The sequence below is a fragment of the Colius striatus genome, chromosome 7, assembly GCF_028858725.1.
Source record: "Colius striatus isolate bColStr4 chromosome 7, bColStr4.1.hap1, whole genome shotgun sequence".
In the NCBI taxonomy this organism is placed as follows: domain Eukaryota; kingdom Metazoa; phylum Chordata; class Aves; order Coliiformes; family Coliidae; genus Colius; species Colius striatus.
In genome coordinates this window covers 16,786,968-16,814,639 of record NC_084765.1, presented here as the reverse complement: position 1 = coordinate 16,814,639, position 27,672 = coordinate 16,786,968, and the positions used below count along the sequence as shown (strand labels likewise).

The following is a 27,672-nucleotide window of genomic DNA, read 5'->3' as shown; positions in this document are numbered from 1 at the left end:
TGCAACTAGGGAAAATACATCGTGTTCCACTATGCAAATAGCAACTTCCCTGTATAATTTTAGTAAATTTTGCTGAGAATTGCATCATGACTAGGATACTACCAAGAGGACAAACATTTAACCACTATTCTTAGTTTGTTTAAAAATTTTTCCCACATTACATAGACACGTACACACCCACACATGAGCTACACCATCAATCTCTTCATTGTTTTTACTAAAAGAAGAGTTATTTTTCATTTCAGTAGCTTTATTTTAGGTAGTGTTATGAAACAAGTATTCACTTTTCTCCTTCAGCTTTCTTCACTTTTAATGACATTACTAGTGCTGTTTCTGAAAGTCATAGAGTATTTTAATCCATAAATGAGGCTTTGCTTTGTTTGCGTGTGCAAGTGTTCATGCATATCTCAAACATGACCACTACTGCTTGTATACCTGTTGACTAGCAAATTCTTGTACAAACTATCTTCTTCCTTGTCTTTCCCCATGACCTGGAAATCAATGTCCGTATCCATGACAATTTGAGTGCATGTCAAAATACAGAATAGGTGCAGAAATAAGAGAAATGAAGATGATACAGAGATAAGAGAAATGAGAAGTGATGCCTTGCCATCCGTCAGCTGAGCAGTGACAGACACCCACTGCCCCGTAACCACAAGCCTCTCAACAGCCCATCAGGTCCTTCTGGTGTGCCTAATGGAGAAGGGAAGGTCTAAAGCAGAGGGGAGGGCAAAACAGAGACTGTTTACTTCCTACACCAAAAGAAATGGAACAAGAAATTATGCTTTATCATCCAAGGATTCACTGAGTCTTTCATGAAACAAGCCTCCTCAGATAAAACTTTACCTTTTAAACTGCCAGCTGGAGAAGGAATGAACGGCCTGGATACAGCTGTTAATAACCTGCAGGTAACGTCTGGCTCCTCTTATCTTTTGCCTCATAGTACTAGTCTTCACCAATAATGGTTTGTTGTTGGGGGAAAGCAGTTTTAAAGAGAAGACAACACAACATATGCAATACTTATCACAGCTTAAATTTTAGCTAGAGACAAGATCTTCCAGGTAGGTACAATCAGCACTGCACATCCCCTTCCTGCGGTTGAGTTCATTTCTTTTAACCTTGTAGGTAAAACAGTTATGTCCTCACCATGGTTTTCACAGCTTACACACACTAATATTTCACAATGAAAATATGTGCTTTTTTTGATCCACACAAACACAGCACACTAGCAAAGGGCAGCTGCTGCTCTAAGGCACAGCACTTCCTACTAAAAAGCAGGAGCAAAGCACAGCTTTCAAAGTCACCCCTCACCCACACCTCCCAGCTGTCCAAGTAAAACAAGCTATACTGGTTAAAAAAACCCCAACACGTTTTGCCTATAACTACAGTTGATTTTCTTCCAGTGCAGGTGTACTCTCAAAAACTTTCTCCATACCCCAAGCAACAAGGCCAGAAGATATTTGGAGTAGAGGCAAAACCTATGCGGGTATCACCCAACTTTTCCACTGTGTGATTCACTTGTTTCCTCCAGCGGCACGCCAGGCTTCTACACCACAGCAGCTACCCAGCGCTTCCCTGAAAAGCCTGATTTACTGGGATTGCACAAATCCAAGGCACTGCACGTGCAGGCTACAATACAGCCACTCCTCCTGCTCTGGAGCCCACAGAAGGCAGTAGCCAAGGTAGGGCGACCACCGCTGTCCGGAGCTCCTTCCAGGGGCTCTCAGGGCAGCTAGGCAAGGAGGTGCCAGCCACAGGACAAGCCAACAGCCCCAAGGTGCTCAGATATGCTGTATGCCAGCACACCACTGGAATCAGAGTGGTAGGCTCTGGAGTCAGAACCAGCCTTCAGATCTCTAAGTCCGACAGTTACCCCAATAGTGAACCCAAAGCTTAGTCAGTCTAAAGCATACCTTCCAAAAAGGCATTGGGACTTTTAACTTGTGTATCTGACAAGAAAGAAAAATCAGGTTTTTTGCTCAGTAATTTGTTTCAATGGCTGATCATATCCATTGTTACAATGCACAGCCTTTGATTATTTGAAGCCTTCTACTTTTAACATCCATTTATGTTTCCAATTATGATTGTTATACTTCCTCTGTTAAGATTATAGCTCCTTCCCCTTTTTTTAACTTCATTAGCTAGATATTATGATCATCTCTTGACTTTCAATCTACTTATGTCTCGTTATCAGAAATCTTTTTTACAGTTTTTAAATACCACAGATCTTTTTCTGCCTTTCTAATTTAGACGGGATCCAAGTGTCTTCTCAAGGCAATGTAAGCAAGAATGATCAAAAGATCATTCTTAAAGACTTAATAGGGATGAACAAGGACACAGAATTTTATATAAATCTTCATTCCCCAGCAAATGAAAGGACTGTGTTTCATTTAATAATTTTGCAAGTTTAAATTTACATTTCTACTATTTAGAAATTCAGAGAATATTTGCACCTTATGATAAAATAAAGAATGCTCGTACTTATTATTTAAGACAGGAAATAAAAATCTATAAAAACATCAATTTGCTCTCATTCTTCAGACAGAAGAGCTATAAATATAATATAGCCCTTATTTTATAAATATTTAATGAGCTTAATATCACTTTGGATCATTTCATCCCACACAGGTTGTGCTACGATTGATTACAAACCTCAAGGAGAGAAAAAAAAAAAAAAGTTGTAATCCATTTTCTTCACTTTCTCACTAACAACCATGACAGAAAAAAAAAGCACCCCAGAAAGATCATTCAAAATTAAGTTGTAAGAAACAAATGGAGAGCACATGGCAAAAATGTTTATGTCACAAAGTTAGCTCTTTATCACTGTGCTGCTTCCACTCTAATCCTTGAATACCCTTGAGCAAAGAGCAGTATTGATTTTAATCAAATTATCTGACCCAAGAGACTGTGTAGAATGGAGCAGGGAAGATGATACAGCCTAAAACTTGAATGAATATGTCTTATCATCTGCTAATTTGACCATTAATGTGGAAAGCTGCTTGGTTACACTTTACCATCAGCTGTCTCCAGCATCTTCCTCATTCTCTCAACTTAGAAAGCAAATACTTTCTTCCCCGCCTTTTTAAGAAACATTCACTGATCAGCAATGAAAGACCCCAAAGTAAATTCTGCCCCTCAATACTGTCTTTTGTCTTGCTTTAACAGTAGTTTTAACTTACAGAACTCAGAAAAAAATACATCCATCCATACCTGAACTCAGTGAAAAATATTACCCACCCACCCACCCACCCTTCCCCTCTCTGTAAACACACTCGAGATACATAAGGATTGTTGGGTTGCCTGATGGATAAGAAACCTAAGGCTTCACAGACTGTCATCATGCAAGTCAGAACTTGCAGATATTTCCCAGCTTCAGCATGTTGCCCCTCTACTAAAAGTGAAAGCTGCAGCTTACTCTCCTTGGGGCTTTCTTTACTGCCTCATTTCTAATTCCCGATAACCAACTTCCAACCAGACTCAAACGTCCATGTTCTTTCACCACGCAAAGGAAGCCAGATTGTCCTCCTGTACTGTACACATCTGCTTTTGTACCACAACTTCTGTTAGCAGATTGTTGCTTAAGAAATACTGACTGGCAACAAGAAACAGATTGCAGCTTGGCATTTGTTCTACTTGTGTAACCTTTCACAAACAGTCTTGCATTTCCATGAAGGCAACAAACATCTGCTCTGTGCAAATACAAATATTAGATAATCCAAAAGCTGCCATGTTGTTCAAGAATTGGCTGAATGGAAGCAGAGAAACAAAACTAGACTGGTATTCAGATATTCTAAACTTCTAACTGATTTTTTTTTTAATTTCTAAAATCCCATTTACACTAAATTAATATTTAAATAGTGCTTATACAGACAAGAAACAAGCATCATCAATCCCTCTCTTAATAGTGTTCTTTAGTAGTCTACCAACACAAAATACCACTAGAATCTTCTGAAACTCTTTGAGGGCATCTTTTGGTGACACAGCTAAGCCTCCTTATCTGCTAGTTTCTTCAGAGAGGACTGTTCCCACTCATTCCTCCCTGCTCCCAAACCAACTGGAAACAGTGCATTTTCATAGTGATCCTTTTCTGTCAGTTCAACCCTGTGATGCAGCTCCCCACAAGGCAATTTTAGAGTCCCTGGATTTATAAGAGAAACAGCAGAAACCCAGCTAGGGACAGGGAGCTCCTTTCACGGGATGACTGCCACTGTAGTGGCTTAGCATAAGCATGCTGTTCAACAGCACAGCTAATAACTCCACATATGCACTTGCAGAGAACAACGAACTCCAAAGGTTCCCATAAATGAGAGTGATAAGACTGTCTACAGAGCAAAATGACACAGAGGTACTTGTTCCTTTGTTCTGCACAGCCAGGTCATGGTGTGACATACTGCTATGGCATGAAGCCAGGAGTGCTCCAGAACACAGGAAAATACTTGGAGAAAAGCAGGAGACTCAGACTGGAGACTGCAGAGGAGCAATCCAAGTGGAACTGTTCAGCACATACTCATATGTCAGGAAACAGCCCAAGGACCACCTTTGTAGTGTACCAGAAGCCATGAAACTCCTCCCAGTCTTGTTTTCTGACTACCCTTTGAAGGGTCACTCTAAGTGATCACAATAAAGAAAATTAAGCCTAAGCATTATGCCTGAATCTTGAAGCCTGTACTTTGAGCAAACAGGGAATTACTCTCCTAAGGATGAGACGAAACATGCTTTTAAAGAAATACTTTGTTTATAAATATATTTTTAATCCTTGGAGATGGATCCATTTTGAAATTGCATTGCCAAACTCTAAAATGTACCTAAAGGGGAGCCAACTGCAACGATTTTTCAAGGATTTTTCATTTTTCAACAATGAAAATATTTAACCTGTCTTGCAATAGTTTGTCACACAGAAACTGTCTCATCATTACCATCCTTGCCCATGCTATAGAGCAGAGTATTATAAACTATCCTGTGCACACAGAAATGAAAATTCACACTTTTGACTTCCTATTGACAGTGTTATGGCAGCAAATTTGAAAACTTATTAATCCATCTAGATTTTCAATACATGTAAAGTATCAAAAGCTCGATTTATTTATTCAGTCCCACTGTATTTCTCCAAAACAGCAAGAAACTCTCTCCCTCTCAAAAAACGTCCCTCAGAACTACTATAGTCTGAGTGTGCACTGAGAGCAAAAGCAGCACACTTACACACAGCAGAACTCCTTTCCGGAGCACAGCAGAGAAAAGGGAACTGATAATTCCACAGCTACCTTCTGAAAAGCCCAAGGCCTTGCTTTTAGTTCTTCAGTCATTTATAGGAGAGCTGTTACTTATTCACAGACCTCTCTGTGACATACTGACATACTTCTATGTGACTCGTATCTGAGCATTGCAATTCCACTATTGATCACATACTGCATTGACTGCAGAAGTCTCCCACAGAAAGCAAAAGTATGGCTGGTTTTTCCCTTAAAAGGAGAGTGTAAACAGGACATGAACTCAAATTGGTTTGAAGCCATCTCAATGAAAGGAAAAATTTTTTTTTATTTTAAATTAGGATGCACGAATAGGAATCATGTTCCAAATTTAAGGCTAGGGCTACTCTTGTTTACTTAATGTGTCTCACAATTGGAATAGCTGTCAAAACTAAACTAATAGACTTGGTCCTGGAGAAGCATAACTGCCACCCCTACACTGATAGCCTTCCAAGACAAAAGAAAAATCATTTTATTGTTCCTATCCTGTACATTTTTACCATTGTTTCAAATCCATTAGTATTGCACTTCTAAAGAGCTGCAATTACATTTTAAGCAGTTTAAGCATGGGTTCCCTCCCTGCCACTGTATCCTCTCTCCTCGCAAAACTCATTCTTCGAAGCTGTGACAAAAACTAACCCATTACAAGGGGTTTGGGAAGAAATTCTGCAAGGAAAGGGGAAAGATACTAGCAACTTTCCTATACTTCAAAGATGGGATAAAGTGACATAATAAAAACCACACGTCCACCTCTTGTTATCACCTTTATTTAGGCCAGTTTCTCTCTCATAAAACTTCAAGTGACGTTATTCCAAGGGTCGAACTAAGGAACTGGCTGTAGACTTCAGCTCACTTTTGGGCTGGCAGCTGACATGGGTATGCAGTCACTGACTGTCTTTTGTTTTGCAGAACAAGGAGAAAACACATTTTTCCCCTCCCTTGTCTGGGAAACAGGAAATAGATTCTTATAAAGACTCGCCCACATACAGACTGGCCAGGAAAAAGGTGGAGTTTGGCAACATGAAGATTTGTTCTTCAAATGCGGACCAGTAATTATCCCAAGGTAAACGACAGGATGGCTGCGCTTACTAATGTTTACTCACCCTGGTGCTGCTGTTTTCAAATATATTTCCATTTCACACAGACTTACCCATAAATGTAAAAATCAGTTATTTTTATCTGAGTTTTTAGGTAGTTAGACCCTTGAACAGTCTTTATTTACATTTACATAAAGGCAATAAATGCAAAGAAATATGCCTTTTTTAATAACTGTACAAGTAGTTAGTTCTTAAGCTCCTTATAAAGTGGCTAGACATTTTTATCCTTATTTTATAAATGAGACTATACTGTTTCAAGTACAGAATATAGCTCTCCAGAGAGCATAAAAAGTTCTATACCTCCACTTCAGAGACCATAAGCTCATAGTCATACTGTCTTTAGCTCAAGAGAAAAAAAATAATTAATTAGGACAGAAAAATATGTGAGTTTTCTAGGGATATCAGTCACTTGATCACTTTAACTTGTATGCCTGGGAGGACAGATCTTTTTATCAATAGTATATATTCCAGAAACACATATTAAAAACTAGGAAGAGGGAAAAAATTAACATGAAAGGAAGGAATGCTCCCCACTGAAAAAAAAAAAAAATCCTGAGATGCCAGTTTGAAACTGTCTGTGTACAAGCTACCTGAAAAATATGCTTGATGGCATCACGCATCAAGTTTGGCATATTACCCTCCTTCACAGACAGCATCTAACATCCTAACTGCTTAGTATCAGAGCACTGAATTAAGTGGGAGTCAATGTAGTTCCTCTTCAGAGTGTTCTACAAGCCATCACTCATTACACAAATCCCCTAACAAGCTCCATGAAATCTGATTATAATGAAAAAATGATCAAATTCCCCTCAGAAAACTGCCACGTTACTGTACCCGGAATATGCTCCTAATTAAAACTGACTGTGAAAGCAAAGGCTTGTCTTCAAAAAAGAATAGGTTCAACACTTTAGAGTAATGTAGCTGCATAACTGCCAGCAAGTCAGGCTCCCAAGCCAATAAAATCCAACACACACACAGTCAGCATGGTGCTGTCAGCTGCCTAACACTCTTTCCTCCCAATGTATGATGTTTCATTATCTCCAGCATCCCGTGGCATTGCTGCTGCTCTCTCCCACATAGGGCAAGTTAAAGAACTCAGCACTACACAAAGCGATGGGTCATCCTGCATAGTTGCCAGGACAGAGCTTTGAGAATGGAAGATTTTATTTTTTTCTTAAATCATTAATGAGTTTTGCTTTGTTTTTCTTTCCCAGCTTTAGAGCAGACCATAATCAAGAATCCCCTCAATATGGTTATGTGGAAAGAAATCTTTAAGTCATCATTATTGTAGATATGTTTTGACAGTGCATAAGGGAACGAAACAAGTTCTCACTCTATTTTAACGGAAAGTTTGACTTCACTGAAAAAACCCTTTAAAAATAGCTATATTTAACTTCTTTAACTTCTGTACTGTAAGCGTGATGGAGTCCTGGCACAGGCTGCCCAGGGAGGGTGTGGAGTCTCCTTCTGTGGGGGTTTTCAAAACCGCCTGGATGTGTTGCTGTGTGACCTGATCTAGGCAGACCTGCTTTAGCAGGGGGGTTGGACTAGAAGAAGTTTAGAGGTCTCTTCCAACCTCTACCTTTCTGTGATTATACTTTCACAGCAATATTCCATTAAAAACCTCTAGTCCTCAGAGCATCTTGGGGGGGAAGAAGTAGTGATACTGTCCATTGGGCAACCAGGCAACTAAATCTGCAATTCACAGTAACTTATGTAGAAGTATACAGTTGATTTACTGCCCCTAATTAAAATTTATGAGCTATAAATTGGGATGTTAATAGTTCTGGTGTACAATGGATAAACTATATGGCTAGTTTTAGTGGGCACTTCTTACCCTGCATATGTAGTACCTTCATTATAAGCCCTGACCACACTACATACACCACAAAGCAGTTTACTTGGAGAGAGGTACCAAAAAAAAAAAAAAAAAAAAAGGAAAAAAAGCAAAGTTAAGTGTCTGAAGTGTTTTGTTGTTCCCTGTTCTGGTCCCAGGTTGTTAATGGAATAACAGCTTTGTAATATTCAAATCCCAATATGAGCATTTATCACTGCCTGAGACTCTGCATAAGAGCAAGGACGATAGTTTTCTTGATTTGTGCCACAACATTGTTTTCTATCAAGAGATGAGACATTTCCAGTAATTAAGTATATACACTAGAGGAGGAGAAAAACAGTAAGGAAAAAGAGAAGAATACACACATGAGACCTGCAACAGCACATTCTAGAGTGATACTAATAAAATACTTGTGAAGAATTACTGCTAGCTGCACCGTAAGCTATGAGAATGAACACTTATTCCTATAGGTTATTCTTTAAGTATTTCCAATGGGTAGGAGACTAACTGATCAGGCCATCTTTACAAGTATGTATTAAAATGAACATCTTTCTATGCCACAGTCTGAGATTTTTATTTCTTAACCACTCTTTCACATAAAAATGATAAAATATTTTTCTGATTAAAATATCACCTGCCATAAAGTACTGGAGTTTCAGAGTTACATTACAAGATTATAATGCACTGTGCGCTCCACTGATCTGAATAACCTTCTGTTCAAGGGTTACCCTAAAAAAGAATTTTATATTTAATATAAATCCTTACTTTCTCTAAGTCATGTGCTGCACTCACTATGGAGAAGATCCAGTTCCAAATCCATATTTGGATGCAGCTCTATTAATACAACAACGACTCAACAGTGTGAGTTCTAATGAAGTTTTCTATTCAGAAGCATTACATTTATAATACTTTGCCCATATAAGGGCTTACAGTTTAAATCTTTGCACATACATTGTTAATGAATACAAAAATGCTCAAACTATTTTGAAAACTCACACATGCAAAAAAAATCCCAAAGAAAACACGTGTGATCATAAATCTTGTGTTGTAATGACAAATCCTACCAGAACAGGCTGAATATAGAGGACAACAGCTACAAAAACAATATCCACAAGACCTTTTTGCTCTCTGCAGCTACCTGACAGGAGGTTGTGGTGAGGTGGGTGCAGGATCTCTTCTCCCACGTTTCAAGCGACAGGACAAGAGGAAATGGCCTCAAGTTGCACCAGGGGAGGTGTTTAGGTTGGATATTAGGAAAAACAAATTCACAGAAAGGGTTGTAAATTCCTGTCACAGGAGTCACCATCCCTGGAGGTCTTTAAAAGACATGTAGACATGGCACTTGGGGATCTAGTGGGTGGCATGGCAGAGTAGGTTAACAGTTGGACTCAATGATCTTAAATCTCTTTTTTAACCTAAATGATTCTGTGATAAACTTCATTCCTAAAGGTGAAGGCTAACTCAAAAGATTCAAAGTTACAATTCTAGAGGCAGTTTGGTATTTTGCATAATATTTCCATCTCCCTCTACTTGACAAACATACTGTCACCTTCTCATGTTAAGGTGGACAGCAGCAGAACTGCCCAGGACACATGAGCTGGAATGCCAAAACGTGCTGGAATTGCTGTAAATGTAAGTTATTGTCAACAGTGACAGTGAGGCTACTGTCAGCTCTAGTGCTTTGCTCTCAAGATCTAGTATTCATCACCAATCTCCTCCTCCAGTGCTGAAGGCTACAACCCCCTCTGCACAGTTCCTGCGGTGGAGCCAACACTCAGGCAAGAGCTGGAAGAGCTCAGCACCCAGAACCTACACTAGGGGCACATGGCAGAGGTCAGGAGCAGCCAGCAGCCCTTTCCAGCTCTGCTGCTTGCTGTCTGTGGGGAAAAGGTGTGAGACTGAAACCCTGTCCTCATCATCGGTCACCAAGCAGTAATGTGATGGCAACCACAGGATGCAGTTAAGTGGTGTGCGAGACTCAGGGGGAAAGTATTTTATAAAAGAAACTCTCACTATCTGTGAATAAGAACATTTGCCACATTTTACTTGTCCTCAGAGGCTGTTCTCCCTCTATATACCCCCAATAGTCAGAACCTCCTCAGATCTGAGTCTACATGCAAATGCATTACTGAAATAATGTCATTCCTACATATACTGCAGTAATCCTTCTCTTCCAAAAAAGAGTAAATTAAGTGGCATTTTAATGACATCTGAGAAGTCATCTCACTTTGCAACCGAGGCATACTTAATGAAAATGAGTTAGCTTCAGAAGATGGAAGAGTAAACATGCGACTAAGTCACAAAGGGGAACAATGGGCTACAGCTGACCAAGACAGTGCTATCACCTCAAGACAGGCAGAGTTCAGTCAGCAATGCTGCCACTGCATCTTGGCTTACATTTTTTGACACCATAAAGCATCCTAAAGAAGACTCTCCAAAAATGGATTCCCAATCCAACAAAAACTGAAGAGGATAATCTACATTTTTGGCCTTAACCTGACAAATTTGTGCTGTGCTTTCCAAGGGTAACAGTCTGTATTGCTACCCTTAGACTTTCCCTTTTTTCATGATAGAAATTGTGGTAATCTGAGAGGACTGTAAAGCAGTTCAAACAGCTGCATCTCCTCAGATAAGATATTTGGGTGTTCATACTACTTCTGTCTGCCAGATGAGATACTTCAACAGGCTTTCATGAGCTTTTTGTCAGATCCTTTAATGCTATTTTTCCTGCAGTTTCAATACTTAATACTTAACAAAAAAACCCAATAATTAAAAAAAAACACAAACCTTTTTGAAGCAGACTTGTGCTCTTTCCAATTTGTACTTTTTTAGGAAAAAAATCCACATAAAATGTCACTTTTTCTCCTTGGCTTACTTTGAGTCAGCACAAGACGGAAGCACACCACAAAAATAAATTCTTTTTCCATTTCAAATGCTTGGCTCAAAATCAAGAGTCATTAGTTTAACACAGTGGCTTGCAGCAGAGGGAATAGATCTTGGGGCCAATATTTTATTGGGAGTCAGTTGAGCATCCATTAATCACTAAGATATTCCTAAGTATTCTGTCTCCATCCAACTTCAGTTTGTTTTGAACCAGTTAGTTCTGCCTTTGATTATATATAATCACCTTCATGTACACTTACTCCTGAGATAAATGCAAAGGGGAAAAAAACAGACAAATAAACAAATAAGAAGAAATGCAAAGCAAGTGCATCTCCATGCTGAGCAGAACTCCAAGAGCATTTTCAGAAAAGCTCAGGGCAGCACTGAGCAGAAGGGAGACATCAAACTATCTGAATTCTCAGTTGAAACACTAACATCACAAGTTAACCTTTTCAAGAAGGTTGAGCAAGTGCTTCTCAGCAGCACAGGAACTGAGATGCGACCTACAAATATTGTATTCTCAAAGTTTTCACCTCCGCTGGATTTCTGAAAGCACAATCAAGCTACACTTTTTTGGCACTTAAAAACATCCCAATAAAACATGCTACAGAGCAATTATTCAGCAGTACAGAGTTCAGTACAGTAATGACAAGAAGACAACATTTTTTTTAGCATTTTACTTTGTGCTACAGATTTGTTTCAACAAATAACTTTTTGTACATGTTGTTCATCTGTTTCTATTACCATGACTTTGGGATGGCTCCTACACAGGAGTTGCACTGATCATTTTAACAGTTACTTTCAAATAGTTTTCAAGTTTCTAAACTGGCACTGATTTAGAAACATTACAGACCAAGTGTCCACTGCAAGGCCTTGTCAAAATTGCCATGATAAGCAGAAGAGAGTGATGAGAAGCCATGAGGCTCACTGGCCAGAAATCCCAATCCACGTGCAATTTTACATAGCAGACTGTTTATCAGTATATACATGACATTTCAAGCCAGGTCAGCAAGTTGCCTAGCTGTCCAAAGGAGCTCTTCACTTCTACAGTTGTAGGATCTACTTAACACAGCTGCAAAGCTTTCCTCCAGGGGGCATGGCCATTGTGAAGACAAACCAGCATGGACACAGCTCCTCTCTACCACTACAAAGGTTATAGGAATGTGTTGGCCCATACATGATGATTGTAAAAGGCACAGGAAGCTTAGATCACATCACCAAAGTTCAAGCTGCGTATTTGTTTTGGGTGCATCAGGTCATATATTGTGAAATGCACACCTGGATTTACACCCTGCCTTGCATTCAAGTCATTAGGAGAAAAAGAGAAAACAAATAGTGTTTATTATGCATCTGTTGACACCTTATCAGTGTGCAAAGATTTGCACTGTAAGCAATTCCAAACACTAAAGGGACAAGAGAAGATTAAAAAAAATAGCATTTGCAAAGAGAAGAAATGATGCTGAAACTATTACAGAGCCAGTACACTTTTTGCTGTCAGTAAACCTAGCACCAAGCAAATAAAGGGATATCTCCCAAGTCAAGATAGCCTTCAAAAGAGATCATTTATAAAAATAAGCTTTGCAATGCAAAGAAATATAATCAGCATACTGCAGGTTAGCATATAAGAGCAAAGCTGACTTAACAACATTGTTAAAGAGATGCTGTCAGGTAAGATTTCTACCCCAGTGTCAGCAAGATAAGAGAGGTCTCCTAATTTACCAACTCCCCTAACTTTCACTAACACCAGATCTTTCTGTGTCTACAAACACATGTAACCATTATCCACTTCAAAAAAGCAAGAACAAATGTACCCATGTTCAGTGAGACCTGCTCAAAGATGACCTCTAAGTCACTGCTTCTAAGTGAAACTCTGGATTTTACACGTGTTTCCAGTTTATATATGTATAGTTCTTACACTTTGTATCAACTGAGGTACAATGGGACAGAAGAAAGGCTAGGCAAGGGTAACTTTTTGTTGGTATTGATTCATAGGTAGATAAGTTTAGGTTATGGAAGCTTGCTTATTAAAACTTACAATATTAGTTAGAAAATCGCACATATAGTTTTATGAAGCTGCTTGTCTTGTAAGGCCACAAACAGAGCTATTAGAAAGATACAGCTATTTCTTGTAACATAACTATTGCTTAGCACTGATAGTTTCAAGACTGGTATATACCATAACAAAATTATTATGGTGAAGCTATTACATTAGTTCTACACTTGAACATTTGGACATTGTATACCACTGATAATTACAAGGCCTGCCCTAGCCCTAAACAAAACTGTTACCTGGGATGGCAGAGCTTTTAGGCCAGTTTTCATCCTGTCCAAGGACCCAGGAGTAAAAGATACATTGAAAGCAAAGTTTGGATCTTAATCCAACAGCAATCCCTAATGACCACTGAAGGAAGCAAGAGGACACCAAAAGAAACATGACAGAGGCATAACTTGGGTGGACGAGGATGGGACTATGGGTGGGCCCTTTCCTGGAAATGTGATGAATATTCATGTTTGCTGTAAATATAAACTGAAAATCCAAAGGCCGAGGTGGGCACATTTGGTGGAGAAATCCCTCATGTTCCCCAGCGCTGCAATAAAGAATATCTGCTTAATAGTCACATTGGCTATTGAGTCCTGACTGGCTTCTTCACCGCATCAGTATCAGGCTTGAAAATGTTTTCAGGTGTCTTAACAATCCTTGCAGTCGTCTTCCCCCTTTATGAGACTACAAGTGCAATCAGAGCCTGACCAATCATACCCAAAGAAACTAATTATTGTGATAGCTTTTGCTACAGCACCTTATTTTCAAGCAAACTTAAAAGCAAGATTCAAGATTTTTCTGAAATCTGGATCAAATATCTGCAGTTTTGGGGATTATCTTATCACCTTGTCAAAAACAGAACTATTAAATGGAAAAGTGCGCATCTCCATGTAAAACATGTAAGGGCTTTCATACAGCCCATTTCTTAGAAGTTGGGCTTGTCCAATCACCCTTTTAGGTTGCTTCATCTAAGATAATAGCATCACCTAAACCAAAAACACCATCTAGAGCTTGAGAAATCAATCTGTGAGAGCTTAATGAGTTAAGTGGGGTTTATTTACTTTTTAAGAACATCTGGGTACAGTATGTAAGAAGTTATGCTTCCATTTCAAAAGCTGAGCATTCAAACAGGATCCTTGTTCTCCCTCATAAATCCTGTTACACCCCTTAATGTGAACTTACTGAGAGTTCAATAACTCCTATTTACAAAAAAAGATTCAACACACTAAGAAGGTGCAAACAAAGCAACCTTCAATGTAAAGAATTCCATCCTATTGCTCTTGATACACAGCTCTAAGTTTTAACATCATTAAACACTGAGTGTAACACCTTGTGTGATTCAAAGTACACTCAGTAAGCTTATCATCATACTCTGCAGTTACATCTCTGAATGTGCTGACTACTTTGAAGTACATTTAGCTATACAAAGCACCGTTTTTTTTTCCCCTTCAGTTTTCATGCACTGCACTGTAAAGAGCAACCCCATGGTACTCTGTCCCTGACATGAGTGGGTACCTGCTATAGTAGCATTTGTATTCACCCTACAACATTCCACCCCCATGAGCTCCCCTCTCCTCAATTGACCTGTGCAACAGGGTGCTGCTCCACCTAACAAGTGGAACATGCTGTCCCAAACAAAAACCCTTAAAGATCAAAACAAGCATTTCTGCTGACATGCCAAAAGCTTAGGCTAAACAGGAAAACATACTTGAAGCTCTTTTTCCATTACCTTGCATTATTAAACCATTTAGGCAAGAGATAAACATAAAAGGAATTTCTTTCATTAGACAGAATCACTCCTCAGCATCTGTTGTTTAATAGAGCAAAGCACATCAGCATGCTAGAATCAGATAACATTAGGCTCTCCCACAAACTCACAGTCGAAGCTTCTTTTTCATTCAAGCATTTGAGTGCCATTCATTTTACCCACTGCAATACACTTCCATAATGTTAAATGCTTGCCATAAAATGTGATTCCAGGTATGCACTGAGCCACAACAAGTGAAATTCCTAAAAATTATTATGCAGCATCTTGCAAGTTAGAACAAGACAGAACAGATTCCCAGGGTGATCTTGCACAACATATTTCCCTGAAGTTCTATACTATGCATTCATTCTTTAAAAACCTCAAATCAATTAAAGATTGTGTTTCCTATAGCTAAAATCTAAATCACTCCTTTAATATAAGCAATGTTTATTACCTTTTAAATTTCAACACCATTTCTTGAGTCTTTAAATTAAGATAATCTCTCAAAGAGTCGAAAAACTGAAAAAAAAAAATTTAATGCTAATATATTCTTAATTTCTATCTACTACAAACTCAATCCGACCGAGTGACAAACTCATCTTGCAGCTTAAAACCAAACACTGTGAGATAATAACTTTCAATTATATTTGGTTTTGTATGCAGTGAGATAATGGAATTTTTATTACAGTTATTGAAAAAGTTAAGGATAAGCCAAGAAGCTGTTAGCATCCATCTACTTTGCCTTTAGAAAAAACAATGTGAATCAAATTTAGGAAATTTTTAAAATAAAATTTAAACATATGTTGGCAAAGCAGAAGACCATTCTAAGTGGCACTTTGCAAGCCAGTGCAGGCAAAAACAATGTGGACCAGCCGAATGGCACTGCCAAAGCATTTCCTATCTCATCTGCTCACGCTGCTATTTGCCTCTCTGGTGCAGAGATTGCCAATCAAGGGCGCAGTGGATCATGAATGTAAAGCAACTGGGCTGTTTGGGGCCAATCTGCACGCTTGTACTCTGAAACATATCTGAGCTTTTCAGTAACGCTGCACTAAGTCAACTACACCATGAAGCACTTACACAACATTTACTCCAGAAGGTTAAATGCAGCAGTGAAGTAAAATGACACTCCGAGCCTAACAACTTTATTTGTCAAGTCACCTACCAAGTATTAAAACACAGTTAACACCGCCATGGAGACACAAGTCCTCAGGTGTGCTGCTCTGAGAAATAAAACTTACATCATATGAACATACACAAGAATCTGCTTTAGTAAAATCAAATGCAATTATTTTTAAAAAATGCCTTCACCTGAAAATACTGTATTTTCAATTACTACAAAAAGATTCCTTAAACAAGGACTATCTAGTCAGCTATCTTCTTTCCAGTAGTGGTATATTTTCTATCAGAAATTTAACAGCAGTCCGAGAGAAAAAAAATAAAAATTAAGAAAAAAATCAGTATTTGCAAAGCCACAAAACTACTAAAGTAACCCAGAGTAGTTTTAAGTACTTGAAACTACTCAAACTATTTTTAAAACTGACTAAATTTAAAGTAATTTGTATTCCCTGTGAGGGAGTAACTTCAGCTCTTGTTTGTATCAAAAGCATGGGGTGTTTACTGGCAAATGTTTAAAACAAACTGCCACACAGGCATGTCTTCAGAAATTGAACAGTTCCTAATGCTTTGGTGATTTTACTGAGCAGATCTGCCTCGTTTTAGCACACAGACACCTGTAACCTGACCTCTCCAAATGCACACGCTGTAAAAGCACATCTAACAAAATGCAGAAGAAAACAAGCTAAATAAGCTGCACATTTCATGTGCTGTGATCCTCCACTCTTTTTGGGACAATACACTTGGTCACTATCTCACATACCCTGTCACTCCATTCCCACATGTTCTAGCAATGAAGATTCAAAAGAGGATGCAGGCTTTCTTACCCATTCAGTGTGTAGGAACCATTCCTCTTGAGTCTCATACCTGAAGATAAGAATCTTAAGAAAAAATCCAGAATGAGGTGGTTTGTCCTCTGCTAGACCAGAATACAGGCACCTGTTTGGTGGCTGCGCTTTTTGTTCACCAGGGGATCTCTTTCCTGTTTCTCTGAGTCATCAGTGAGGAACAATACAAAACCGACACCAGAGCCACTCAGCAGGAAGCCCAGAGGAAACTGCCTGCAGCCAAAAACCAGAGGCTGGAGGTGTAAAACCTTCCCAACATATCTCTGACAAAACCTCGGAGCCCACCAAGATTAAGTAGCAAAAATTCATGGAGAAGTGGTTTTTCATAAAATACTTCAACCACTTCCTGCATGTGCAAGAATGAAAGCTGCATTTTATTGGTGAGCTACTCTTCTTCCAATTAGACTGAAAGCAGCTTCAGATCTATTCCCTCCTTCTCACAAGCCTGGCTGTGACTCTCACTCAAGTATTCAGCACTATCCTCAGAGCACAAGGCAACAAAACAAGAAAGTCAAATAACATATACTGAGGCTTTTTTGTGTATTTTCTCCCCCTAATATCAAGTTGGAAACTACACATGTGGAAAGGGACACACAAGTAGTGGTTAAAAGGTTTATTTTCCTTGCAGAACGTTACAAACAGGCAGATGTAAAATCACACTCGGATGCTGCAAAGAAAAATATCCTCTAGCAGTCCAGCACTGGGCAGGCTGCCCTGCATAAATCACAGGATTGCAGTGTCTCCTACGAGGCCTTTTTCCTTCCCTTGCTGTTCACCCTACCATACCCTGAGAGCTGTGAACTAAAGGGCTGCACAGCTTAATGTCTTGACCAGAGGAGTGAATCTACCACAAAAAAAACCCCACTTTATTCCAGATAATTGTTGATCATTTACTGCCTGTGAGCATGTGGACACTGACTCAAGTAGCAAATCACACGAAAAAACCCACGTTTTTTAACAATGAATGTTGAAATGACTGTCACTCTAGGACAATGGCAAAACTGAATGCAAGACAGACAAAGATTCAATATTCACTACTTAGAGTGAAGTAATGGGTAGGATCCCACAGAACTGGCGTCTGAGTACAACATTGTTCTGCATTTTAATGTTCAAAGTATCTAACGACAATACATTTGTCAAGATGACTTTTCATCTTGATCCCATCTTCGCATTGTTCTTTCAGATTTTTCATCTGAAAATACAACAGGCATACACAAACAGCTTAAAAATAATTGCTTCATTTCTTTCTAGGTGCCTGAGATCATATAGTTAGCTATAATCAAGTATGCCTGTTTATCAAATCACAACACTGAAAGATCAAATGCAGAGAGGAAAAAAAAGGTTACAATAAAATACAGACTGAAGAAGGCAACAATGTTGCACTGTTGATAAAAGGCAATGAGACCAAGTTGCACAAATATTGTGTGTCTGCACTACACAAAGCAATTTTCAGGATTTATCAGGCCTCATCTGGAGTGCCTACCCAACCCTTGGCACTCTAGTTGAAGACAGATGTAGAATGACCTGGAGCACAGACAACACCAAGAATATTCTCTCTCACAGATGAGAATACAGAGGGAGCAAAACAATGTAATACCTTCCAAGAACTTATAACACTGCTGTAAAAGAAAGGAAACTCAATGTTCTTCCTGATCTGTCCCTCAAAGAGAGACTTGAATGAAGCAAGAAAGAAACCAGGTTAGTATTGCTTGTTTAAGCACAGGAATAGATCGCAGAGTTTCCATTATCATAGGCCTTTGAGATGATCTTGCTCTAGAGGTGGGGACTGACTAGAGGACCTCTACAGGTCTCCCTAACCCCTGTCTTTGTAGGATTTTCTCCCATTACTATCTAGGAGAAATAAAGTTGCATTGGGTAATCACACGAGGCAAGCTACCCTAAATCAAACCAGGCTACAGCATGCTTTAGATTTTTTTTCCTTCACATAAAAAGTCCTGCATCCAAGACTGCAGATAGGTCCAATACATTACCACCACAGTGGCAGCAGCACTGTGCTTTTATCATATACACAATTACACTTCATGTTCTTCTCAACCATCAACTTTGAAATATCATACCTCCATGCTGGCTGGCACCAGAGTCTGATTATTCCAGTTTCTGTAGTCAGGTCCCACCATGCCTCAGGAATGAGCAGAGATTCACTACAGCCACAGAAGAGCTACAAGTTAAGTCCCTGCATGTAGCTACCCACCAGCGCAGAGACACATTCTCGGACGCTTATCAGAGAAAACCAAGACAATTTATTTGGTTAATAATTTAGAGAAGAAAAAATAGTTAAAAGCTAATAAATAAAAAAAGTATATAGAGATCATTTCTAAATGCACTGCAAACCCCGAATCAAAGGAAAACTTAAATTCATTTTTCTTCTTAGATGCAAAGATTTCTGGAGAGGTCTTAAACCCAGACTCAGAGCAGATTTCGTATGTCTTCAGTTTTAATTGAAATAAATCATGCACAACTGAAAAGATGCATCTGACAGTTTAACTAAAGTATATATGATACTGGGGCTTTTTTGAGCGTCTACTAATTTGCATCGGAAGTGCACCAGGAACACGGAACACAGAAGCCATCATAAGGTAGTGTCCAATAACTGTTATTTTATAGCAATCAATCACTATAGTAAATTGGAGAATCGCAATTTTTGTAATCTAAAAACAGATTTTCCCACAGCTTTTTCATGTTCCTTTCTGGATGTGAACAGTCACGTTTTTTTCTGGGAATTTTGGGTTTAGTGGCTACTTAATTTCTTAGAAATAAATTTTAGCATTCCCTTGATGTACGTAGCTGCTGTTTCTTCCAAACTCTACTTCTGCCGAGAGACATCAATACTGCTCTCTTTTTTCACTCCCCCATGATCTTTCAGGGATTACAGCAGCACAAGGGTATGTGTTCTTTAAGATCTCCATCTGAAAACTATTATAGGAAACCAGCAACTAAATATAAACTGTCCAATTGGAGCCAGAACCAGTCACATTGATGCTGGGTTCCCAAAATGCTATCATGGACAAAAGGACTTACCACAGAAACACAGCTAAAGCCTACTTGTCTACACAATGGCTTTAGAAACAATGAATTCCTGCTTCACAGAGGTCTTCTAAAGAAATGTATTTGGTTAACAAAGATTTAAAAAAATAAATCTTTATTTCCATGTAGACAAAAATTAAAGAGGATAAACTTGCTGAAGTAGGCAACTCCATGATTAAGGCAAAATGTTACACACATTATCTCCTGCAGTATTTTCAATTGGTTGCACCTAAAGAAATCTTTTTCTCCTCTCTTCCCTACACGTATGCATTCCAGAGAGCACACACAAGCTGAATCATCATTACTGTGGTGAAAACACATAGGAGGAGGGAAAAAACATCTGTACGTCTCCTTAAGATCCCTTCTGACAAATAAAGCATTCTTACAGCCCACTTCATTTTTTTTATTCCCTTCCCCAAGCAGAATCCACAACCTTTAGCATGGATTATTTATTCCCAGGCTAAACATTCATTCAATTACTGCTCTGCTTCTGAAGGGAATTTCAACAGGACCATTTGGCCCAGTTATTCTGGATGTTAGCTCAAAAGTACAGTTCTTTAAGTAACAGAAATTAGTATGGATTATTTATCATATTTGATCACCTCTCAGACACTTCATGCTTTGAAAACAACACTGAGATGTGTTTCAAATATTTATTTATTTATTTAATTGCCACTTAATAAGGAAACATACATGTTAAATAAAAAGCTGGGTACAGAAGAGAATAGCTAATCCTCTACTACTTGGAAAGACTTACAGTACACTCAGAACTTAATTATTCATCCAGAGGAGTTTTGCATATGAATGAAAAATCTTTCTACATCTAAAAAGAAACACTCAGTAACAACCTCAATTCTCCAGATCTAGTCAGGAAAGAGAGGAGACAGTGTGCCCATAGGTACTCTATTTACAGAGCCATGTTTTTTTCACAAGTGTTAAAGTTACTTCTACAGCATTTGGTATTATTTCATACAGGTATCCTTGACCTTGACCCAATCCCTCCAATTTATCCCACTATTGAGAAGAAGAATTTGCTCACTTTCTTCTAGAAAATACCCACTAACCTATTGCTTAACCTTGTTTTCCATGGTCTTGCATCATAACTTGCACTTAAGGGCTGGCCAAGTTAATTCCCAAGGTAATCAACAAAACACTGAATTGTTACAAAAAACAAATTTGCATTTACTTTTCTGATTATACAGTACTCTGTATTAGTTCATATATCATGCAGGGCACCAGACAGTGGGTCAGTCAGGATCACTTCTACTTAACTACTTAGCTAATTCAGGCTTAATTTAAATGCTGATATTAGAGAAACAAGGCGCTTATAGGTCAATATCAATGATTGCTGGATAGATAATGACAAAATAAATGAGAAGGAGAACAAGAAAACTGATTCTTGAGACATAGCTGAAAAGAAATGTTTTCCTGAAATTCTGCTAATTCATTCTGCATGTGAAGATAATGCTGCCTCAGCTTCAGAGTCAAAAGGTTTATTTTTCAAAGCGATAAAGAAATCTCTTTTTGGGTGAAGATACTGGCTTACTATTGAAAAGGAAAAAAAAAAAAACCTCTGTGTGAGGCCACTGCAACGGTCCATATACAAAAGAAAGCCGTATTGCATTCCCTATATACAAACAGAAAGCTGTAACACATGAAAAGTCTTTGTTCTGCTTTTTAAGAGAAGATTTCCTTTCCATATGATTACAGCAGCCAGTCCTGATTCAAGGCAAAAAACGATACCAGCCCTGAAAGGGTTATTGCAAGCACTTCATAGGCAGCAAAACAGGACAGTGTTGGAGAAAGTTACAGAACTGAAATAACAGAAAAGCAATCCGCCTGGAAACGGAAAAGGGTGGGTGAGCAGTCTCTGCCGGAGCAGGGCAAAAGCCAGGGTTTATAAATTTAGAAAAAAATACACACCCACACAAAACTTCTCAACTAAGAGGAAGGAGGGGGGAGTGGGGAAAAGGACCCAACCAAACCATGTAACATTCTACAAAGTCTTTATATAAATTTTGCCTAATCATTCTTAATGGACATCTGCCCAGGGCTTAGTACAGGAAAGACCAAGCTTTCAGACTGTGCCAAACTGTCTGAAACTCAAATCTTTGGCACTCTGCCTGCTTTGATCCCCCTCTTTGGGCAGTTTCCTGGATGCAGGTTTGGAGCAAAAGAACAGGGACAGATTGCTCTTTGGAAGGGCTGTTCAAGACAGTTAACGTAACACAAGTTTGGTATCAGGCTTCACAGCACTCAACTGCATTATTTTTAACTTATCTTAAATTACTTCTAGATTCTAAAACCAGAAGCTGTTAGACGGAATTTAATAATTAGTTTTAGTGTTAAAGAGAGGCCCTTACACAGAGTTAACAAAGCCCTGTGGCAAAATAAATTCTTCAGAGAGGTGAAAGTTGCCCTGCTTCACGCAGATGCATGTTGAGACCAGCCATGTGGACAACAGTTACTTATATAACTGTGGCAAACAGCTGCCAAGCATGAAGACTCTCATTCAGATCAGCCCCCAAAACTTTGTCCATCTCAAAGGAAGGCTCATAAAGTAACATAATAAACAGTAAGAGAAGATTGATGTTCTTGGCAAGAGCAGCAAGCAGGTAATTCAGAGCAGGCACTGCCCCTTCAGTCCAAGAACAGGAAACAACTGTATGACTTTCCCAAATGCTCCACCCAAGGAGTCCCACTTGGTATAAAAGTCTCTGCTGCAAAATTTAGCTAATGATAAAATCCAGAAGTCTGAAAGTACCACAGAGGGACAACAGGGGAGACATTTCTGAGAAAGAGACTTCAGCTAAAATTAACTACACGCGATCAGGCACGTATGAGTCCCTGAAGTCTATAAAACATGCAGAAAGAACCAGTAGTTTGTTTTTTCTACTGCATGACTTGCCTCTTTCCTTTTTATTTTTTGCTTAAATTTAGCTAAGTGGTCTCACACTAAAGTGCTAAAAGCTACAAGTATTTTATTCTATTTAAAAAATATTTAAAACTAGATTGGTTTTATTAATGATGAAACAGTACCAAGATCGCAATACAGAAAGCTGGCATTCCAAAAGTACAACTTCTGTTATACAGATCCTTTAACATTGGAAGAAAAAAATCTTTAAATACTAAAAAAACAACTGTAATTGTGGTGAAATACAGAACAAATCATTAAAAACAAGCGGTATCAGGAAATGCAATGGGATAATGAGGGTATAACTTGTATTAAACAGACTGCATGCCGCATATAAAAGTGCCAGGCCTTCACTCTCTAAATATCCTTTAAAACTGAATTATGACCTTGTCCTTCCACATCCTGCCCACTGTCCTTCAGCTCTTCCATTACTATACTTGCCACTGCAGGGGTGGACTGACAGGAATCTAGAATGCTCCTCTCACACACTAGTAAGGAAATGCACTTAAGTCCCAAGTTCAGACAGCATAAATTCTGATCATACCAATTATCATCCTGCATTTGTAGAGTCACTTATCAGACATGCTTTATGTGATATACCTTCAGAGAGAAATGATTATCTCAAAACCAAGAAATATATTATTTTTACAGATTATTCTGTACTTCGAAATTAATGCACATAATGAAGCAGCTTCTCTGCAATTAAGTGCAGAGTGGAAAGTACTATCCATGTCAATGGCAAGGACAGAAACGTGAATCATTTGAACACTGGCTTTTGAGGTGATCCTCACAAAAGCCCTTGCCAAATTGGACTTCAGTTGCTGTTATCCGCATTTTTGAAAGAACCTAAACGTTCAACAGCAAGTCTCTGTAGATGAATCCCAGGCATAACCACATCCTTCAAAGAAAGGCAAGAGTACTTTATCCCAGTCACAGTCTGTACCTCATAGTCAAGGACATCAAAACATTATTTAACATTTATATAACACTTTTGGAAATTCTTCTAGCACTTCAGAAAAAAACCTCAATCCCTGCAACCTGTGTCATCTCAGTGACTGTTACAGTCATTAAGAGTGGAAAAACCCAGGAGGAAATGGCTACGAAGTGCAGCAGATAAAAGGAAACGGTGTGGGAACAGATTCAAAATCTCAGTGCTGTTTCTGTATTTCTACATTATCAAGGAATAAGAAACCCAGGGTACCATCTGTACTGTGCATTTTTGTTGTACTACCTAAGGCCCAGCAGTGAATGCGGTGTAAAACTCTAGTAAGGCCAGAATATTGGACATTCAATATCAGATAGGTGGTAGCTGTAACTATTAGACTTCCCAAAACTCCAATGGTTTAAGGCCAGGAATGAGGAATCTGCCACATCTCCTGGTTAGCTTGTCTTCCACATCCGTATCTCCTCTTCCTGAAGTGTCAAACAACAATAATACCACCTTGGGAAGCACTTGGACAGCCAGAAACTGAGAAGATTCAAAGACTAGTGACTCGTGTAAAGCCAAGCATCAAATGAAAGAATAACATAATTCAGAAGTCCTTAGCTTTGAATTCAAACCTCACTGCTTCGGCCTCGTGCCTTTGCCAATACCTCTTACACAAGAGAAGTTGCATTTCATTTCTGAATAACTGCACTCCGTTCTCTCATCTTTGCACACACACTCTCTAAAGATTTTTGTTGAAAATGGAGCTCAGCTCTCAAGGTAATACTGTAGGCAAAGCCTAATGAAAGATTATCACATTATATGCTACCATTCTCAAGTCAGAAAACAAAATTGTAAACCAAATTGCTGCCTGGCCACATTTCTGGTTTTATAGACTTCCACTGAGAAGCAGTCTATCCAACTTATGTAATGGGAAAGCCCACAAAAGCCAAGGCAATCCCCAACTCCTCAACTACATAATGTATCCCATCCAGTTCTATATCCTAAAAGTGTTTAGCTTAGAAAGTTTTATCTTAAATACCTTATGAGATATAGCAATATAGATCTGAGAAAATAAAGCAAAATAAACTTATTTTAGGAATGAAATGATTCCTCCCTGGCAAAAGATGTGAATCACTCAATGTTAAATGCAGAATTTCTAAACTACCAGCAGAATTTCTATCATTTTATTGTGCCATTACTTAGGAGATTTTAAGGGGAGACACTAACCTTGCTGCAAAGACCCAGGTTAGATGTAAGAACCAGTTTTTGGCTGAAAATTCTGAATAACCAAGTTTAAGTTTGAGAAACTGACAGTCACATTAATGAAGTCACAAAACCGCATAAGACAAGTTAGAGTTGCCTCAAAACAATAATGTTTTTCAAATAGTATCACTGTTTTATTTGAAACTCTTTAATATTTCAGGAAGACTTTAACCATCATCAATTTAGTTCCACATACACTCTCACATGCACATATGATGGTCAAATATTTTTTTTTCTTCAAGCATATTTAGGGGTAAGAACCTCATAAGCACTCACATCTCTTTCCCCACAAGTTTCTCCTACCAAAGTATCCAGCTTACTTCAGATTGCACTTGTGTTATGCTTCTCTTCTTCATGGACTCCATCTTCTTCCAGGATTTAAAAGGAATACTGGGACTACAGTAATAAGTTTTAACCTGGCTAGTTTTGTTTACCCATATCCTTCCAGTGCAGCAGGCAAAACAGAGTCATGACAATCCCAGAGGTCAGGAATTTATCTTCAAGAGGAGGCTCGACACCTGTTCAAGCTGTTCCTTCTATCCACGCACCCTTTTATAGGGGTTTAACCCAAACCTTGGATGTATAAAGCACACTGTTTAGGGTCACAATCCCAGAGTTTTCAGTTTGCATTTGTGATTCTGAAGAATTAATCCAAAAGCCAAACATTAAATCCACCCTAAAGATAATTTTAGATTATTGACAGATGGGCTAAGAGGGCAAAAGAAAGGCTGCACAGCAAATTAAGAATAGAGATTGTCCTTATGTGATATTCTGGAATACCTACTGTTTATCTAACGTTTTCATATTGTTGTTGTTATTTATTTAGCTCGGATTTTTAAACCAAGTTCGTGTATTTTTGCCTAAAGTTACTAAGCTACAAAAATAAAAGCAGTCTTGCCTGCAGTGCTGTGAACAGGATGCAAGCAAAAAATATACTAATTAGCATACAATTTTCAAAGGTCAATTATCACACTGTTAGCCAAGCCATTTACATCTTTGCAATGTGGAGTATTCTCCAATTCTAGACAGTGAAATGAGATAAAAATGGATTAAATTGCTTAGGGTCAAATAGTACAGTATGTTGCTGAGTAAGAGTTTAAACTCCAGCAGCTTGAGTAGCTCAAAATCAGCCATTTTCACACTGTGTCCCAGTCCAACTGACATCATCAGATGCTTAAAAAGATTAAGCAAGCTTATCTACTAAAAAATGTTAACATTCACTTATACTGTGAGTAAATCTCATTACTTTAAAATCAAAACACATAAAGGACCAATTAGCAAAAAATGTCTAGCTGTATCTTCCCAGTCACATAATTTAGAGATAAAAGCATACAGAATATTCAGCTGCTCTGTCATTTCTAGAAGCAAAACCAAAAAAACACTGAGATACAGTACAGCAGTAAAACTGGTTCTAGTTCAAGAATCAAAACTTTTTGAAGTACATAGATCAACTTTTAAAGGCTATCACCAGTGTAATAAATATGCATTCCTTTTCCTTGGATTTCAGCTGCATGGTACATATCCAAAAAGATGTACGTTAAAGCAATTTTGGGCATGTAATATCAAGCAATTCACATTTCAACAAGACTATAGGCCTCAGAGCAGTCTCGTTGCACATACAGATGGTAAACCATTTTTTGGCAGTGCTAATTATCATACTATTCTCCTCTCTCCAAGAAAGAAAATATTTTGCATCCTCTCTGCTATTATACAGATTGAAAAGTAATTTCTGTATTGCAAAACTCTATCATCTTCACATGTAAAAGTATGCCATTCTGGATCCATGGCAGCCATCCGCCACCTGAGTTGGCATAGTCACCACGCTCACTTCAGCTGCAGTTGATGAAAGAAGGAAATCCCCAAAGGAAACCTTTCTGCCTCCAGTGGAGCTGATGTTTCTTACCCTTCCTATCCAGCTTTCTCCTTGGCTGTGATTTGCACCCATACTCACTCTCTAATCATATTTAACCTTTATATTGCACTCTTCTTCTAACTCCTGTGTCATCACAGGATCCTCCAGTTTCAGGTGCCCATCTGACGACCGAAAGGGCCTACAAAGAAGTTGTACAATATAAACTTAATCACGCATGACTTCATCAGCATTGACCTATCTTTTGCACCAAACCATAATCTCACATCTTTTTCCCAGCTACTCGAAATTTTTGAAGAAAAACCTTTTAATGGGTTACCAGAGCTTTCCATTTCCAGTTAAATTCAGTCTCAGGGAGTCACCACAACAGATACTGAACCAACTGCAGCATTCCCAGAACAGCTGTTTGCAGTCTTATTGAGAGCATCAAATGAGCGGCATGCTTTTACCCCACACATTATTTACAAATCGACTTGAACACCAACAGCTGAAACATCATTTCTGATTTTAAAACTTGGACTAGACTACCATTCAGAAAATCATTCCTTCTGGCAACTAATTAAATGAAAAATTATACTGTTGACATATACCACCAGAATCTCCACACCCTAGTACAATAATGGATTATCTGCTTGCTTTAGAAACCAAAAAAACCCCTCATTATATTGGCATAAAATAAGATAAAACTCAGCTCAGAGCAGTGAAAACTAGAAAGCGATATAATTGTACTTCTGTTGTTAGCCTTTAAAAATGTACTCATTTGAGGTTTAAGTGATGAAAAGCTTTATTCTTTATTAGTGAAAAAACAACGCTCTTCAGTTTTCCACGAACCCTTAC

The 27,672-nt window shown here is 38.5% G+C and overlaps 1 protein-coding gene across 2 annotated transcripts in view; it reads right to left on the bottom strand.

Annotated features, from left to right (window-relative positions):
• Window positions 1-27,672, bottom strand: part of MOB2 (MOB kinase activator 2) — a 114,565-nt gene that overhangs the window by 41,798 nt on the left and 45,095 nt on the right. The window contains exon 1 of one of the 2 annotated variants that reach the window (XM_062000055.1): window positions 16,795-16,902. The exons of the other annotated variant lie outside the window; for it this stretch is intronic. Within the exon in view, the coding sequence (XP_061856039.1) occupies window positions 16,795-16,832 (38 nt within the window). The 5' untranslated portion in view covers window positions 16,833-16,902. Of the gene's footprint in view, window positions 1-16,794; window positions 16,903-27,672 lie in introns of those variants that run through there. 2 annotated transcript variants of the gene reach the window in all.